The following is an 18,272-nucleotide window of genomic DNA, read 5'->3' on the forward strand; positions in this document are numbered from 1 at the left end:
TCTCCGGACATCAAGACTCCCGCCGCTAGGATAAAATTCCCCCACAGTCTTCTTACTGTGACCCTTATATTTCCCTTCAGTAAATTCTGTCCTAAAGCTGTATATTTTTCAATAGTCAACAATGAAACTAATCCTAGAATCAAGCTGACAACTCAATACTGCTCTTCTTCTATCACAGAAACCATATAAGTGCCTTTGAGTGCTGCATTTAGAAAGAAAGCATTTAACAAAAACAAAATCAATGACTGATAATCATATGCTCTAATAATCCTTTTATCACTCCTGCTGGCAGAGCTTTTTCTAAAATCCATTTTTATTGTATGACACATCAGAGAAAAGATAATGTCAATGAAAGAATGACAGTATAATGTAAAGTAGTCCTTTCATGTGCAGCGGCAGACATCACCTGGGGAGTTTTCAATGCTTTGGCAATGGTTAACTATCTTCATTTAAGTGCGATTAGCTTCAATACTTGTTCTCCAGGTTACTCAATAAAATGCAATGAGCAATCATCATAGACAGATTTTTTTTTTTAAAAAGCCACGGCATATGTTTTAGGAAACTCCGTGCCCGATGAAGACTCTTATTCGACTGGTGCACAGATCAGGGAATTAAGTGCAGAGTTAAGTGCAGCCAATTCACAGTGCTCCCAATTGTCCAACCAGAAAATCAGGAATGTCATAAATCAGCTGCGCACATCTCCAGTTCACCAAGCTGCACTCCCACCAAGTGAGACTCTATGCAAATTTACCTCATGCATTTGTGTATTGACTGGTTGAGCATAAGTTAGAGCAAGTAGGTTTAGTTGATTGTTGGATAATCCACGTCTACCTACCACTTAACTTTCCAAGAACTGATGTTGCTTATCTCACTCAGACTGGCAGAATGAAGTGGCAGGCAGCTCTGAGACTCCCACTAGACCCTGCTGTTTGGAGCGTAAATGTTCCACAAGTAAGCAGCACAACATCATCTTTGACAACATTATGTAGCATTCTTACATGGTTCCATTTCATTTACCATTAGCATGCAGAGCTTCTGTGCAAAACACACCGCAAACATTGACTGCTGCAGACTATGCATCCTAAAATAAAACCTTGCTAATTTGTTGTGTGCAGGGTTGCCAACCCTCCAGGATTGACCCGGAGTCTCTGTCAATCAAAGGCTAATCTCTAGGTCAGCACCAAAACCCAGAAGAAAAATTACACAGGCATAAAAAATTTGTTCTTTTAAATTCTTTGAACACTTTTGTTTACTAGTTATAAAAATATTGAAGATATCGAAGAAAAGGCCGTTTGACTGCCAGTCAAGAATTATCCAATCAGGTAATCAGTCTTATTTGCTTTCCAATTGGCTGTGGGAAGTCAGGATGCCGTGAGGATGAATGTGTCGGGGGTTCAATGACAGGAGTGTGGGGGCGGGGTGGTTGGATGCAGGAGGTCATGTGATGGCACCTCCTGGAATACATCCAACTCGAGCTGGCAACCTTATTTGTGTATGAAGAGGTTGTTCTTAATAAAATTACGGAGAACCTGCATTTTTTTGAAGCAAGGTCACGATCACTGTCCTTTTTCCTTTCTTTCGTGCTTCACATTTCCTAACTTGCTGACTAGCTAGTAGTCGATCCAATGAATGATAACAATAGCTGTTATAGTTATCTACCACAAGAAGGATTCCTATGCAATTACGTATGAGAAATCCAGCACTTATCAATGAGACTTTGATATCAATGATCACTTGGCTGGTGTACTGGAGGGAACCCACAGAAGTGAACCTTAGCAAGGTGTCAAAACCAACAGGATGAAGAGCAGGGCAAAATGAGCAGGAATTGGAAAGCCTACACAATGATTATTAGATTAGTCTAAGGAAACCCATGTATTCTTTTCGTACATAACCTGTGAAGCTCCAGAAAGGAATATCAGACTGGAATTTCCTCGGACTTTCTGCCTCTACTCCACCAAAGCTTCGCCAAGAGTGGAGTAGAAACCCTGTTTGCATGTCTCTGTAACTCCCTATCTCTGTGACCTCCTCCAGCCCTACAATTCTGCGGGACATCTGAGTTCTTTCAATTTCGCCCTCTTGTGCATGTGCATGTCCCTTCGCCCCACCAGTGACGGCCATGCCTTCAGCCACCTAGGTCACAAAAGCTCTGGAATTCCTTCCCCAAACCTCTATACCTCTCTCTCTCCTCCTGTAAAATGCTCCTTAAAACCTACCTCTTTGATCAAGCTTTTGGACACCTGTCCTAATATCTCATTATATGCCAAAGTTGCAGGTGAACCCTTAGGTTCACCCCCGCAACCCCCAACCTTACGTTCAGACCTACCCTGAGCAGTGTCATGGGACAGTTATTAATAATACATTAAAAATCAGTCACATTTACTCTCCGCAACACTTTCCCCCACTCACGCTTCACAACATCTCTATTATTGTAAAATGCACAGCCTCTGAAAGCATGACTTGCTAATGATCTGCGGATCTTATACAAAATAACATTCTCAGGAGAGTTTTAACGGCTGTTACTTAACTCTGTGACCTGCTGATATTCACAAGTCAGCAGAGTGGAAGCAATGGGACAGACAAAACTTTCACAGACACAGCAAGTGTCAAGGTTACCCATTTTCAAACTCATAACTACATCTCTCTTCCAGAACATGCAAATACCCATTCTCACTTAAAACCGAATAAAATAAGAATTTACAGCAATGATACAATTCAGCTCTGCGCACAGCAGAATGGAAACTCAAGCAATCTTCAATATCATATGAACCCTTTGATTCAACTGCGACCTCTTACTTCCTTCACAAGTATCGTTGCTGCACACTTTACCCCCATGGAATCCAATGCTAAATTGGATCAGGTACATTAAATTATCTGTATTTTGAAAGCATAATTATCCAGAGGTTTAACTGGGTCCTGGGGGACTTTTACTACAACTAACTTCTCTTCGAGTCACTGTGGAATGCAGTGATAACCTTTCTAAGTGCACACGATTCCAACGTTCTTTTTTTGAATGGAACTACAAACCTGGTTCAGCTGCTGCCCGCCAGTCCTCCACAAACCTTGCTGCATTCTGACCGAAAGGACTTCTGCTTTTTGTCGATAGCCTCTTCAAGGACTGTAAAGCAGTACGCGGATCATTGTACCAGCCCGGAGCCGGGGTGGTGGATTTCACAGGCACAAACCTCTGGTGTGACAGAGAGAAAATTGGTTATAGGAATTGTGGTCGGCACCAAATTAAATAACCTCAAGGCCAAACAAAAGAAATGCAGCTATTTCCAGACGTGCTGTGGAAGGAAGAATCGTAGAAACTGAGAAATTCCCACAGTGACAAATAAGAAATCATCTACAAAATGGTAATAATATGGAAAACACTTGATCAGGAGTGTACCCATTAAAAAAAAAACACAATTCAAATCATTTCTGAACAAAGCAGATTATTCCACAGAAGCGTTACATAATTTCAGTCATGACACTCAAATTTAAGGATGAATGCAAGTTGGTGCTCCCGTTGAAGATCATAGTCTACAGAAGAAGGATACAGCTATGGGTAGACCCCACCTGGAATGCAATGCTCAGTTCTGGGCACTGCATCTCAGGGAGGTTATATGGGCTTGGAGGGCGGGTGCAGTCTAGATTCACTAGAATGATACTGAGGCAAAAATGGTTGCATGGACTAGGCATGTATTCCCTCGCATACAGAGGATTAAGGGGTGATCTAATTGTGGTTTAAGGTGACAGGGTAGATAGAAATTATTTCCTCTGTTGGGGGAGTCCAGAACAAGGGTGCGTAACATTAAACTTACTGCTAGACTGTTCAGGGGTGATGTCAGGAAGCACTTCTTCACAAAAAAGTCAGTGGAAATCTGGAACTTTCTCTGCCAAAAAGTTGTTGATGCTGGAGTCAATTGAAAATTTCAAAACTGAGATGGATAGATTTTTGTTAAGCAAAGGTTACTGAACCAAGGTGGATTTTACATAGAATGTACAGTTCAGAAACAGGCCATTCAGCCCAATTGGTCTATGCTGGTGTTTATGCTCCAATCGAGCCTCCTCCCACCCCTCTTCATCTCACCTAATCAACATATCCTTCGATTCCTTTCTCCCTCATGTGTTTATCTAGCTTCCCCTTAAATTTATCCATGCTATTCAACTCAACACTCCACATTCTCACCACTGTCAGGGTAAAGAGGTTTCTCTTGAATTCCCTATTGGATTTATTAGGGACTATCTTATATTTACGGTCACTAGTTTTGGATTCTCCCATAAGTGGAAACCTTTCTTCTATGTCTACCCTATCAAAACCTTTCATAATCTTAAAGACCTCCATCAGGTCACCCCTCAGCCTTCTCTATTCTTGAGAAAAGAGCCTCAGCCTGTGCAGTCTTTCCAGAACATCCTTGACAGACTCCCCAAAACAGAGGGAAAATGTCAGAGAGATACATTTCAAGCACACATTTAGTTTTAACAGATATCAAATGAAAAAGCTTAAAAATTGCCCCCCGATGTCTCGGTCCTCGGCCTCCTGCATTGTTCTAATGAAGCTCAACGGAAGCTCGAAGAACAGCACATCATCTTTCAATGAGGCACTTTACAGCCTTCCGGACTCAACATTAGGAACATTGGAACAGGAAGAGGCCATTCAGCCCCTCAAGCCTGTTCCACCATTCAATGAGACCATGACTGATCTGTGACCTAACTCCATATTCCTGCCTTTGCCACATATCCCTTAATACCTTTGGATAACAAAAATCTTTATCAATCTCAGATTTAAAATTTACAATTGATCTAGCATCAATTGCCATTAGGTTCAACAATTTCAGCTCATAACCACTGCTTCCACTTTTTCAGACGGTGGTTACTGGTAATGATTCTGCTGTTATTATTTTTACTGCCTCTCGACCCATCTTCTGTTTCTTTACTTATCCTGTTGCCATTCCGTTGTGCCTTGCACCATCATCCCTTTTGTCATTTGCTCTATCCTGCCTTCCACTCTATCACAGACCTTCCCTTTTGTTCTTGGCTCCCCTCCCCTCTTTCTCTGCCTCCGTACTTGCTTAAAACCTGTTACATCTCTTAACTTTTTCTATCTCGGATGTAAGGGCACCAGCCTGAAATGTTAACCCTGTTTCTCCCTCCAGAGAGGCTGCCAGACCTGCTGAGTATTTGCAGCATTACTGTGTTTATCCTTTTAATGTTCCAGCAATTACCACTTTGGCAACAAAGTAAAATCTCACTACTAGCAGTACGCAGACTAAAGAGCTTCATAAAACACTTACTCATTCAACATTTCTGACTTTTTTTTAAATCATTATTATATTTGTAAAAGCACTGCCATAGCTCACCAGCACCTGTGAGAAATCCAGAAACTCATCTACAGAAGCAAATGATAATATCAACGTTTGATGGAATTATCTTTCAAATCAGTAAAAAACAAAGTAAAAGATTTTTATATTACATTCAAGTATTAATTTATAGGGCCACCTATGCCTCGCTCTGGTCCTGGAGATTGAACAGAATACCTCACTGGTGAGTTATAGCAGTGAAGACCATCATAAGTTACCTGTGAAAGGGCACCCAGTAACTCTCTGTCACCGGTGAATTAGCCTCAATCTAAATTCCGCGGTGACCCATCAGGGAAATTGAAATTGGAAGGCAGACAAATTTTTACAGACATCATAAGTATCAAGGCTACAAATTTTCAAAATCATAAGTACATCTATCCTCCAGACTACTCTGTCATTAGAGCTTGCAGACACCCGTCTTCACTTAGAACAGAACAAAGCAGAATTTACAGCATCATACGGTTAATTTCTGTGCACAGACATTATTACAAAAAATGTTTTTTATATACAAGTTACGCAACGTGTTGCATTCCTTTTCAGAAGTTCCATTCAGTAAACCCTCCTTATCTCTGTAATCTCCTTCGGCCCTACAATCCTCCAAAATCCTGCTTCCCACCAATTCTGGCCTCTTAAGCATCCCTGATTTCAATCGCTTTACCCTTCAGTTGCCTGGGCCCAAAGCTCTGGAATTCCAGCCCAAAATGTCTCCACCTCTCTCTCTCTCCTCCTTTAAGATGCTCCCTAAAACCTATCTCTTCGTCCAAGTTTCTGGTCACCTGTCCTAGTACCTCCTTAAGTGGCTTGGTGTTAAATTTTGTCTTATAATTTGGAACATTTTACTGTAATGAAGGCTTGTATTTCTATTAATTATTTTCATATGGCAAAACATACCACTTCACAGGAACGGTTTCAAACAAAATTTGACACCAAGCCACCTAAAGCAATATTAGGAAAAACCTACCTCTTTGACCAAGCTTTTGGTCACCCATCCTAATTGTCTTGAGAATTACACATAGCTAGAGTTACAACAACAACTCTGATTTATATAGTGCCTTTAATGTGGTAAAACATCCCAAAGTGCTTCACAGGAGCATTATCAAGCCAGATTTAACACCGAGAGAAGTGAGATATTAGGACGGGTGACCAAAAGCTTATTCAAAGAAATAGGTTTTACAGAGTGTCTTAAAGGAGCAGAGAGAAGAGGAGAGGTTTAGGGAGGGAATTCTGAATCTTAGGGCCCAGGTAGCTAAAGGCATGGCCACCAATGGTGCAGAGATGGAAAGCAGGATGCTCAAGATGCGTAAAGTTTAAATGGTACCTCCCAGAGTCAGCAATGCGGATCCCATTGCTTTGTTGCCTAGTAAGATGTGTTACACTAGCTCCAATATAAGCAGTCCCAGGTGAACACAGTGCAGTGCAAATAGACAAATATGGGTCAAAGAAAATGCTGAAAATGATAAAATAAAAAAATGCAGGACACGCACCAAAGCTCCATTAGCATCTGAAAGGAGAAGAGATATTTTAAGCATTGACGTCACTCCTGATACTTCACTTTTACCCACTGTTCTCATCTCGCCCCCAACTCCTGTGAAGGAAACTCTTATAATCCCATTTCCAGTACTGTCAAAAGGTCTACACCCAAAGTATTGTCCTATATTTTTTGTTTTTAGGTGTTGCCTATATTGTCTGCTTGGTTTAGTGGGTTGCACTCTTACTTTTGCGACAGAAGCTTGTGGGTTCAGGTCCTACTCCAGGACTTAAGCACAAAATTCAGGCTAGCACTCCAGTGCAGCACTGAGGAAGTTCTGCACTGTTGGAGGTGCTGTCTTTTGGAAGAGACATTAAACTGAGGCCCCATCTGTCATCGCAGGTGGACGTAAAAAAAATCCCATGGCTATTTTGAAGACGAGCAGGGGAGTTCTCCCCAGTGCCCTGGCCAATATTTATCCCTCAATAAAGATCACAAAACAGATTATCTGGTCATTATCACACTGCTGCTTGTGGGAGCTTGCTGTGCACAAATTGGCTGCAGCGCTTCCTACATTACAACAGTGACTACACTTCAAAAAGACTTCATTGCCTGTAAAGCTCTTTGGGTCATCCAGTGGTCGTGAAAGGTGCTATATAAATGCAAGTTTTTCTTTGGTGGACTTGCTGCCTACTTCCAGTGCCTTCTCTTTACATTAATTAAAACAGAAGGAGGCCTATTAGCCACTCAAGTCCGCTCCTCCATTCAATTAGATCATGGCAGACCTATAAATTCATTCCATCTACCTTTGCTGATTTCGTAACCCTTCATACCCTTGCCTAACAAAAGCCTATCAATTTTACTTTTGAAACTTTCGATTGACTCCCAGTCTCAAAGACTTTTCGGGGGGGACAGAGTTCCAGATGTGCTTCCTGACATCACCCCTAAACAGCCTCCCTATAATTTTAAGGTTGCGCCCCCTTGTTCTGGACTCTCCGCACCAGAGGAAATCGTTTTTCTCCGTCTACCATATTGAATCTTTTAGTCATCTTCAACACTTCAATTAGATCACTGTTTAATCTTCTATACGCAAGGGATTTATGTAGGGCCTTTCACATCTCCGGGGCATCGTAAAGCTTTTCCCAGCCAATGGGTCACCTTTGAAGAGTCTGCTCTGCTGGTGCATAGGCAAAGTATGAATTCACACTGACAAAAGAGTGAAGAAAGGCAGCTTTAGCAGCACCATCTCACCAAGATTATGTGAGGGAAAACAACTATTTAGCAATGTGTGCACTTCTTTAAAGAATGTTTTCTCCCTACAACCCTATAAAAGGTATTAGCTCCCTCTTAATTGATATAAACTAACTTATATAACAAGGATAAGTAGAAATCCAGTCTAAACAGTTGACATAAAGCAATTAAACAGGTTAATAATCCATGCTCATGTAAAAGGAATTAATTGAGAGAATATGGAAAATGAGCAGCAGTGCTCCTTACCCTGGTCTGAGAGAGGAACGGAGGGTGTGGAGTCATGCATTTATCGGGCGGGCTGGTCTTCTCATCAAACAGGCCTTTTATTTCATATTTCGCAGGTCCAGGGAAGCCCTTAAACGATATTGACGAGATAGTAAATTAAATTCTCAATTACAACAAACACCTACTTTGATATAGCGCCTTTAACATAGTAAAATATCCCACGGCGCTTCACAACAAAATTTGACACTGAACCATATAAGGAGATATTAGGGCAGGTGACCAAAAGCTTGGTCAATGAGGTAGGTTTTAAGGAGCGACTTAAAGGAGGCAAGGCAGCGAGGATTAGGGAGGGAATTCCAGAGTTTAGGGCTCAGGCAGCTGAAGGCACAGCCGCCAATGGTGAAGCGATGAAAATTGGGGGATGCGCAAGAGGCCTGAACTGGAGGAGTGCTGATATCTCGGAGGGCTGCAGGTTTTACAGGAACAGGGAGGAGTGAGGTCAAAGTAGGGATCTGAAAACAAGGATGAGAGTTTTTGAGATCGAGGCATTGGTGAACGTTGAGTCACTGTAGGCCAGCATACACAGGGGTGATGCATGAACAGGATTTGGTGCAAATTAGGAAATCACCTTGTTTTTATTCAGACAATTTACAGAGCACCTTTGCATGTCAGCACACCAGGGCACTTCACAGTTCAGGATTTTCCACTTTTGATAGGGTTAGATGAAGAGGAGTGAAAGGCTCATGTGGAGCATGAATACCAGCATCGACCAGTTGGGCCAAATGGCCTGTTCCTGTGCTGTAGTCACCCTGGGCTGGATTTTATTTTGGTGGCAGAGGTCCCAACAACGGGTCAGAAGGTGGCAAGGGAGCAACCCTGCCTCAGCCCTTTATCAGCCCCCCAGCTGATTTCAACAGCGGGCAGCCAATTAACTGCCCGCCGTTGGGGATGCCGTCCCCTTTAAGGAACAAGATCCCGCCTCCAAGAATTGCTGGCCACTCAGAGGGCTGGCAACTCAGCAGTCTGGAGCAGCAGCCATGAAGGATGCCCCAGAAGACAGGTGAGTGGGGTTGGGCTTGCCCGGGGCCACTCAAGTAGGCCCCAGCAGGGTGGGGCAGGGGGTGTTGGGGGGCAATCGTTACTGAGGGCAAGGGGTATTTTTCAGCAATGGGAGGGTGTCCTCCAAGGGCCACAGGCTGCCCAATCAGGAGGGCACTCCCCCCCCACCCCAAGCTCACTGGGAGGCAGTCAGGTTTCAGTGTCTCCATGCAGCAACAGGTCCCTTCGACGTTGGCTAAATGTCAGCGGAGGCCCCTAATGGGCCACTTATGTGGCTCAATTGGCCTCCCAGTGGACTTGCCATCCATCGCTGAAAATATGGCATGGTGGCTACAGGCCCCTTAAAAATTTTCCCCGTGTAACTACTTAACTACTTTATGCTAATATAAATGAAGTGGGGAGGGAGGAGGCTCGTGTGGAGCCACAACTGGCATTGACCGGTTGGGCTGAATGGCCTGTTTCTGTGTTTTAAAACTCCATGTAAAATTATATATATATTAAAACAAATGACACAGAAAACCCTACAGTATATGTCCATGGGAAAGAAGGTAATCAGAAACTGTGGTGAAGATAATGTCAGAAAGGTTACAAAAGCTGACAGAAGATGTGTGCAATGAGCACTGGAGGTTAGGAAAGTTGTAATTCAGACTGACGTCCCCTTGGGTGATGATGTGGAGCTAAGCAGTGGCCCCTGGTGTGACATAATGCATGTCACTTGGGTCATGGCAGGTGTCATTAAGCTACATGGGACATCACCTCACTCAGGTCATTTGGAGAACAATCAATGATGATAAGTGAGGCACTGTGTTCTTTGGGGTAACATTCACGTGTCATCAATTGACCTGACAGGGTTAACAGAGCATTGTTTTTGACACACTGCCTACTTATATAGATAACTAGAGAACACGAGACGGGCTATGCCTTTGTTGAATGTGTACGCGTGGCTATTTAGTATCATTGGTCATGTTCACTGACACCCCAGCGGATAACTTACTGAAAACAATGAGGTTTGGAAAATAGTAATAAATCCACAGACTGTCCAATTCACAAAGACTGGCTCAAGTCATTTTTGCTTATGAAAGTCACACAACCAAATGAACAAACGGCTGAGCCTTTAAAACCGAGTCAGCAACAACAAAGGACTGCTTGAATCCTGTATTAACATGGAGCGCACACATCCTAGCTACAGCTTCTTCTTTTTTTATTATTCTTGGTATGTGTGCGATGCTGGCAAGACCAACATTTATTGCTCTTCCCTAATTGCCCTTGAGAAGGTTGTGGTGAGCCACCTTCTTGAACCGCTGCAGTAGTCCATGCGGCGTACCCACAGTGCTTTTTTCTGTAGCGGTTTGATACAATTGAGTGGCTTGCTAGGCCATTTCAGAGGGCAGTTAAGAGTCAACCACATTGCTGTGGATCTGGGGTCAAATGTAGGACAGACCAGGTAAGGATGGCAGATTTCCTTCCCTGAAGGACATTAGTGAACCAGATGGGTTTTTACAAAATTGGGTCGTTTTATGATCATTATTAATGAGACTAGCATTTTATTCCAGAGTTATTTAACTGATCTTAAATTCCGCAGCTGCCATGGTGAGATCTGAACTCATGTCCCCTCAGCATTAGTCCAGGCCCCTGTATTACTAGTCCTGTAACATTACAACGACGCTACCATCCCTCGTTAACTCGGTCCTTTACCAAGAGATAAGGATGAGGTCTGTACATTCTTAAATTACTTTGTAAAGCAAAGCATTTCACTTGTTCTACGGGTTTATTTCTCTGATGATTTTATAGGTACAAAAAGGATGAAAATTAAAAGGGTTTGTAATGCAGAGTTGGCGAAAGAACAAAATAGCCTTTTTAAAAGAAATCAAAAACTAAATATAATGCGTAAACATGCTGTTTATAGAGTGTTTGGAGCACATTGTTGGCCTTTAGGAACATGTGAGCATAGAAGCAGGAGGAGGCCTTTTAACCCTTTCAGCCTGTTCCGCCATTCAATGAGATCATGGCTGATCTGTGACCTAACTCCATATACCCACCTTTGCCCCTTTACATAACAAGTGACAAACTGTCGGGTCTGTAGTCCTCCTATACAATTTGGCCCCAGCCATAAATGCCTAGCAACATACATTGGAAAGGAATCATAGCTCAAAGAAAGATGACAGTTAAAAAAAGAGAAAACAATGTCTTTTTGAGAAGACTAAAAATAACTATATAATTCCTTAAGTATTTATATTTTCCAGTCCGTAATGAAACTACAGCTTGGAGTACATATAAGCAATACTTGGCTTCAAAATCATTGAAAAAGCACCAATAAATACTCACAATGCATGTATTTTTATTAAAGTCAACACTGGGCCCAATTCCAGTTGTAACTGTATCCAGCTTACACCTTTAGTAACTACAACAGAAGGATACGCTGATATGGTGAGTTGAAGAGCGGAGGGAGGAGGTTTGTGTGAAGCAGAAACAGCATTGAGCAGTAGTGCTGAATGGCGTACTTCTGTGCAGTAAATTCTATCTGATTCTATCCAATAATAAACCGTAACCATACTTCTGAACTACAACGCTTCCCTGCACAGCAAGACGCAGCACAAAAGCTATGTGCAATTCATTCTTGAATCCAACGTTACAGTTATGCTGATTCCACATTAAAACTTAATTATTTCAAAAAACTTTGGTAGTCCTTACTCCATTGCCCAACCCCTCCACAAAAATGTCCTTCCTTTCCTCTACAATCTTCAGCTTTCAAAATCTTAGTACCATCCAACAACTGCTTCATGATTTATCTCATCTTTTACGCTTTGATTGCAATTCTGCATTATGGACCTTACATTGTTCGCTGATTTAAAAAATGCTTCATGTGTTGCACCTTTATCAGCTTCATATAGCTCAATTTAATGCTGTAACATTAAATATTGGTAGGAATAATGAGGAGAGACAATACAAGCTAAATGGTACAGTTTTAATGGAGTTGGGGGCGTGGGTGGGGGGGAGGTGGTGAAGAACAGGGAGACCTGGAGGTGTTTGTGTACAAATCTTTGAAGGCGGCAGGACAGGTTAATAATAGAGCATTTAGGATCCTGGGCTTTATAAAAAGAGGAATAGAGTATAAAAGTCAAGAAGTTATGCTAAACCTGTATAAAACACTAGTTTGGCTCCAACTGGAGTATTGTCTCCAAATCTGGGCACCACATTTTAGGAAGGACATGAAGGCTTTGGAGAGCGTTCAGAAGAGATTTACTAGACTGGTTCCAGGGATGAGGGATTACAGATAGGAGGATAGACTGGGGAAGATGGGATTTTCTCCTTAGAGCAGGGAAGGTTAAGAGGAGATTTTGATGGAGGTATTTAAAATCATGAAGGGTTTAGATAGAACAAATAGAGAAACTGTTTCCAATGGCTGAAGGGCTGATAACCAGAAGGCAATGATTTAAGATAATTGGCAAAAGAACCAGAGGCGACATGAGGTAAAACATTTTTATGCAACAAGTAGTTAGGATTTGGAATGCGCTGCTTGATAGGGTGGCGGAAACAGATTCAATAGTGACTTTCAAAAGGTTATTGAGGAAACATTTCAAGTAGAAAATTGGAGGCCTTGGGAAAGAGCAGGGAAGAGGAACTACCTGGATTGGTCTTCAACGAGCTGACAGAGGGTTAATGGGATGAATGGCCTCCTTCAGTGCTGTACTGTTCCATAACAGTAGGCAGTGGCGTAGTGGTATTATCACTGGACTAGTGACCCAGGGTATTCCTCTGGGGACATGGGTTCGAATCCCACCGCAGCAGAAAGTGGAATTTGAATTTAATTAATAAATCTGGAATTAAAAGCTAGTCTACTGATGGCCATGAAACCATTGTCGATTGTTGTAAAAACCCATCTGGTTCACTAATGTCCTTTAGGGAAGGAAATCTGCTGTCCTTACCTGGTCTGGCCTACATGTGACGCCAGACCCACAGCAATGTGGTTAACTCTTACATGCCCTCTGAAATGGCCTAGCAAGCCACTCAGTTGTACTTAACCGCTACAAAGTCTATAAATAGGAATGAAACCAGATGGACCACCCAGCATCGACCTAGGCACCGGAAACGACAACGGCAAACCCAGCCCTGTCGACCCGGCAAAGTCCTCCTTACTAACATCTGGGGGCTTGTGCCAAAGTTGGGAGAGCTGTCCCACAGACTAGTCAAGCAACAGCCTGACATAGTCATTCTCACGGAATCATACCTTACAGACAATGTCCCAGACACTGCCATCAGCATCCCCAGGTACGTCCTGTCCCACCGGCAGGACAGACCCACCAGAGGTGGTGGCACAGTGGTATACAGTAGGGAGGGAGTTGCCCTGGGAGTCCTCAACATTGACTCCGGACCCTATGAAGTCTCATGGCATCAGTTCAAACATGGGCAAGGTAAGCTCCTACTGATTACCACCTACCGCCCTCCCTCAGCTGATGACTCAGTCCTCCTCCATGTTGAACACCACTTGGAGGAAGCTCTGAGGGTGGCAAGGGCACACAATGTACTCTGGGTGGGGAACTTCAATGTCCATCACCAAGAGTGGCTCGGTAGCACCACTACTGACCGAGCTGGCCGATTCCTAAAGGACATAGCTGCTAGACTGAGGCTGCGGCAGGTGGTGGGGGAACCAACACGAGGGAAGAACATACTCGACCTCGTCCTCACCAATCTGCCTGCTGCAGATGCATCTGTCCATGACAGTATTGGTAGGAGTGACCACCGCACAGTCCTTGTGGAGACGAAGTCCCGCCTTCACATTGAGGATACCGTCCATCGTGTTGTGTGGCACTATCACCATGCTGAATGGGATAGATTTCGAACAGATCTAGCAATGCAAAACTGGGCATCCATGAGGCATTGTGGGCCATCAGCAGCAGCAGAATTGTACTCAACCACAATCTGTAACCTCATGGCCCGGCATATCCCCCACTTTACCATTACCATCAAGCCAGGAGACCAACACTGGTTCAATGAAGAGTGCAGGAGAGCGTGCCAGGAGTAGCACCAGGCATACCTCAAAATGAGGTGTCAACCTGGTGAAGCTACAACACAGGACTATCTGCGTGCCAAACTGCATAAGCAGCATATGATAGACAGAGCTAAGCGATCCCATAACCAACGGATCAGATCTAAGCTTTGCAGTCCTGCCACATCCAGCCGAGAATGGTGGTGGACAATTCAACAACTAACTGGAGGAGGTGGCTCCACAAATATCCCCATCCTCAATGATGGGGGAGCCCAGCACATCAGTGCGAAAGATAAGGCTGAAGCATTTGCAACAATCTTCAGCCAGAAGTGCCGAGTTGATGATCCATCTCGGCCTCCTCCTGAAGTCCCCAGCATCACAGATGCCAGACTTCAGCCAATTCGAATCACTCCACATGATATCAAGAAACGACTGAAGGCACTGGATACTGCAAAAGCTACGGGCCCTGACAATATTCCGGCAATAGTACTGAAGACTTGTGCTCCAGAACTTGCCACGCCCCTAGCCAAGCTGTTCCAGTACAGCTACAACACTGGCATCTACCCTGCATTGTGGAAAATTGCCCAGGTATGTCCTGTAAACAAAAAGCAGGACAAATCCAACCAGGCCAACTACCGCCCCATTAGCCTACTCTCAATCATCAGTAAAGTGATGAAAGGTGTCATCAACAGTGCCATCAAGCGGCACTTGCTTAGCAACAACCTGCTCAGTGACGCTCAGTTTGGGTTCCGCCAGGGCCACTCAGTTCCTGACCTCATTACAGCCTTGGTTCAAACATGGACAAAAGAGCTGAACTCAAGAGGTGAGGTGAGAGTGACTGCACTTGACATCAAGGCAGCATTTGACCGAGTATGGCATCAAGGAGCCCTCACAAAACTGAGGTCAATGGGAATCGGGGGAAAAACCCTCCGCTGGTTGGAGTCATACCTAGCACAAAGGAAGATGGTTGTGGTTGTTGGAGGTCAATCATCTGAGCTCCAGGATATCACTGCAGGAGTTCCTCAGGGTAGTGTCCTAGGCCCAACCATCTTCAGCTGCTTCATCAATGACCTTCCTTCAATCACAAGGTCAGAAGTGGGGATGTTCGCTGATGATTACACAATGTTCAGCACCATTCGTGACTCCTCAAATACTGAAGCAGTCCGTGTGGAAATGCAGCAAGACCTGGACAATATCCAGGTTTGGGCTGAGAAGTGGCAAGTAACATTCGCGCCACACAAGTGCCAGGCAATGACCATCTCCAACAAGAGAGAATCTAACCATCTCCCCTTGACATTCAACGGCATTACCATCGCTGAATCCCCCACTATCAACATCCTAGGGGCTACCATCGATCAGAAACTGAACTGCAGTAGCCATATAAATACCGTGGCTACAAGATCAGGTCAGAGGTGAGGAATCCTGAGGCTAGTAACTCATCTCCTGACTCCCCAAAGCCTGTCCACCATCTACAAGGCACAAGTCAGGAGTGTGATGGAATACTCTCCACTTGCCTGGATGGGTGCAGCTCCAACAACACTCAAGAAGCTCGACACCATCCAGGACAAAGCAGCCCGCTTGATTGGCACCCCGTCTACAAACATTCACTCCCTCCACCACCGACGCACAGTGGCAGCAGTGTGTACCATCTACAAGATGCACTGCAGCAACGCACCAAGGCTCCTCAGACAGCACCTTCCAAACCCGCGACCTCTACCAACTAGAAGGACAAGGGCAGCAAATACATGGGAACATCACCACCTGCAAATTCCCCTCCAAGTCACACACCATCCTGACTTGGAACTATATCGCCGTTCCTTCACTGTCGCTGGGTCAAAATCCTGGAACTCCCTTCCTAACAGCACTGTGGGTGTACCTACCCCACATGGACTGCAGCAGTTCAAGAAGGCAGCTCACCACCACTTTCTCAAGGGCAATTAGGGATGGGCAATAAATGCTGGCCTGGCCAGCGACGCCCACATCCCATGAATTAATTAAAAAAAAATTCAGAATTTAAAAACACTTACTTAATAATTGTGTGTTGAAACATATGAAAATAAAGAAGAATTAACAAAACGGTGGAATGAAAATGGAGAGTAATATTCGAATTTCCCTCAATGACCTATTGGGCCAATTGGCTATTTAGTGTAAACCTAAACTATAATGACCAGAATGTGAGGTTCAATTCCCAGTTCGTAGAGTTAGCTGGTCTCAGAGCAGACAGCAGTTGGAGTTCAGTCATCACTGTTTACATTCATATCAGAAAACAGGTCAGATTACCTGAAGGTGCTGGGGATATGGTTTGGAAGGGCCGGGGCGTGCACCAAAACCTGGGAGGAGCAAGTAGCCAAGGTACAACAAAAGTTGAGCATGTGGGGGCAGCGATCTCTCTCCATTGTGGGTAAGAACCTGGTCATCAGGTGCGAGGTGCTCACGTTGTTGCTCTACGTGGCGCAGGTCTGGCCCATACCCCACTCCTGCGCTGTGGCGATCACCCGAGCCATTTTCCGCTTCATCTGGGGATCTAAAATGGACCGGGTCCGGAGGGACACAATGTTCAAATCTCTGGATAAGGGCGGGAAAAATGTACCCAACGTGGCCCTCATCCTGATGACCACCTTCATGTGCGGCTACATCAAGCTGTGTGTAGACCTCCAGTACGCAAACTCCAAGTGTCACTACGTGCTGAGGTTCTATCTGTCCCTGGTGTTGCGAAGGATGGGCCTGGTCCCATTGCCGTGGAACACTCCATGCAGTTGGGCTGTGCCGTACCACCTATCCTTCGTGGAGCAGTTTCTGCGGGAAAACACCTTTGACCACCGGTCCATCAGGCAGTGGTCTGCACGGTACGTCCTCAAGGCCCTACGGAAAAAGGAGACGGTGGATCCTGTCGGATGGTTCCCCGAGCAGACCGTCAAAGTCATTTGGCGGAATGCCTCATCACCAGAACTTTTAAACAAGCACCAAGACGTAGCTTGGCTGGTGGTGAGAAGGGCCCTCCCCGTCAGATTCTTCATGCACACCCGAAGTCTTGCCCCCTCCGCACAATGCCCCCGCGGTGGCTGTGGTGGGGAAGAGACGGTCGTCCACCTCCTCCTGGAATGTGCCTTCGCAAAGCAGGTGTGGAAAGAGATGCAGTGGTTTTTGTCGAGGTTCATCCCAAGCAGCTCTGTAACACAGGAGTCTGTGCTCTACGGGCTGTTCCCAGGGACGCACACCGAGACAAACATCAACTGCTGCTGGAGGACTATCAATTCGGTGAAAGACGCCCTTTGGTCTGCCCAAAACTTGCTGGTCTTCCAGCGCAAAGAGTTGTCCACGACCGAATGTTGCAGACTGGCACATTCCAAGGTCCAGGACTACGTGCTGAGGGACGCATTAAAGCTTGGGACAGCCGCAGCAAAGGCTCAATGGGGAAAGACCACTGTGTAAGGTGCCCCCACCAAGCTGAACTGAGGGGCTGGATCCATGGGAAACCCCTCGAACTGTATCGTTAATATTTTCAATTGCTGCAAATGTAAAACTGTAATTGGCATGACAATTGTGAAATGGAAGGGTTGTGAAGAATCTCATGATAGTATAGAAGGAAACTGATCTCCCTTGCAATGTTTGGATTTTTTGGTGCTGTTTGGAAACTGTTTGGCAATGTAATTTTTACAGATTTTTATGAATAAAGTATATTTTGGAAATTAAAAAAAAAATCAGAAAACATGAAATATACACTCGCATGGCTAATCCAAGCGTATTCCCTCCATATTAAAGCAACAGTTTACTGGAGTAGTAAGTAGCTTTAAACATTACAACAAAGACTTGCATATATATACCACCTTTCGGGTAGTAAAACATCCTGAGGCACTTAACAGGAACATCAGCAGATAAAACTTGACACCAAGCTGCATTGGAAGATGTTAGGACAGATGACGGAAAGCTTGGTCAAAGA

General features: G+C 44.4%; 1 protein-coding gene across 2 annotated transcripts in view; it reads right to left on the minus strand.

Annotated features, from left to right (window-relative positions):
* The window catches only part of stpg2 (sperm-tail PG-rich repeat containing 2), a 343,238-nt gene that overhangs the window by 257,578 nt on the left and 67,388 nt on the right, over positions 1-18,272 (minus strand). For both annotated transcript variants that reach the window (XM_068046189.1, XM_068046199.1), the window contains exons 8-9: positions 8,308-8,415; positions 3,025-3,184 (exon numbers count right to left, since the gene is read on the minus strand). In XM_068046189.1, coding sequence (XP_067902290.1) covers positions 3,025-3,184; positions 8,308-8,415 — 268 coding nt within the window. The remainder of the gene's footprint in view (positions 1-3,024; positions 3,185-8,307; positions 8,416-18,272) is intronic.

The sequence above is a fragment of the Heterodontus francisci genome, chromosome 1, assembly GCF_036365525.1.
Source record: "Heterodontus francisci isolate sHetFra1 chromosome 1, sHetFra1.hap1, whole genome shotgun sequence".
Lineage (NCBI taxonomy): Eukaryota > Metazoa > Chordata > Chondrichthyes > Heterodontiformes > Heterodontidae > Heterodontus > Heterodontus francisci.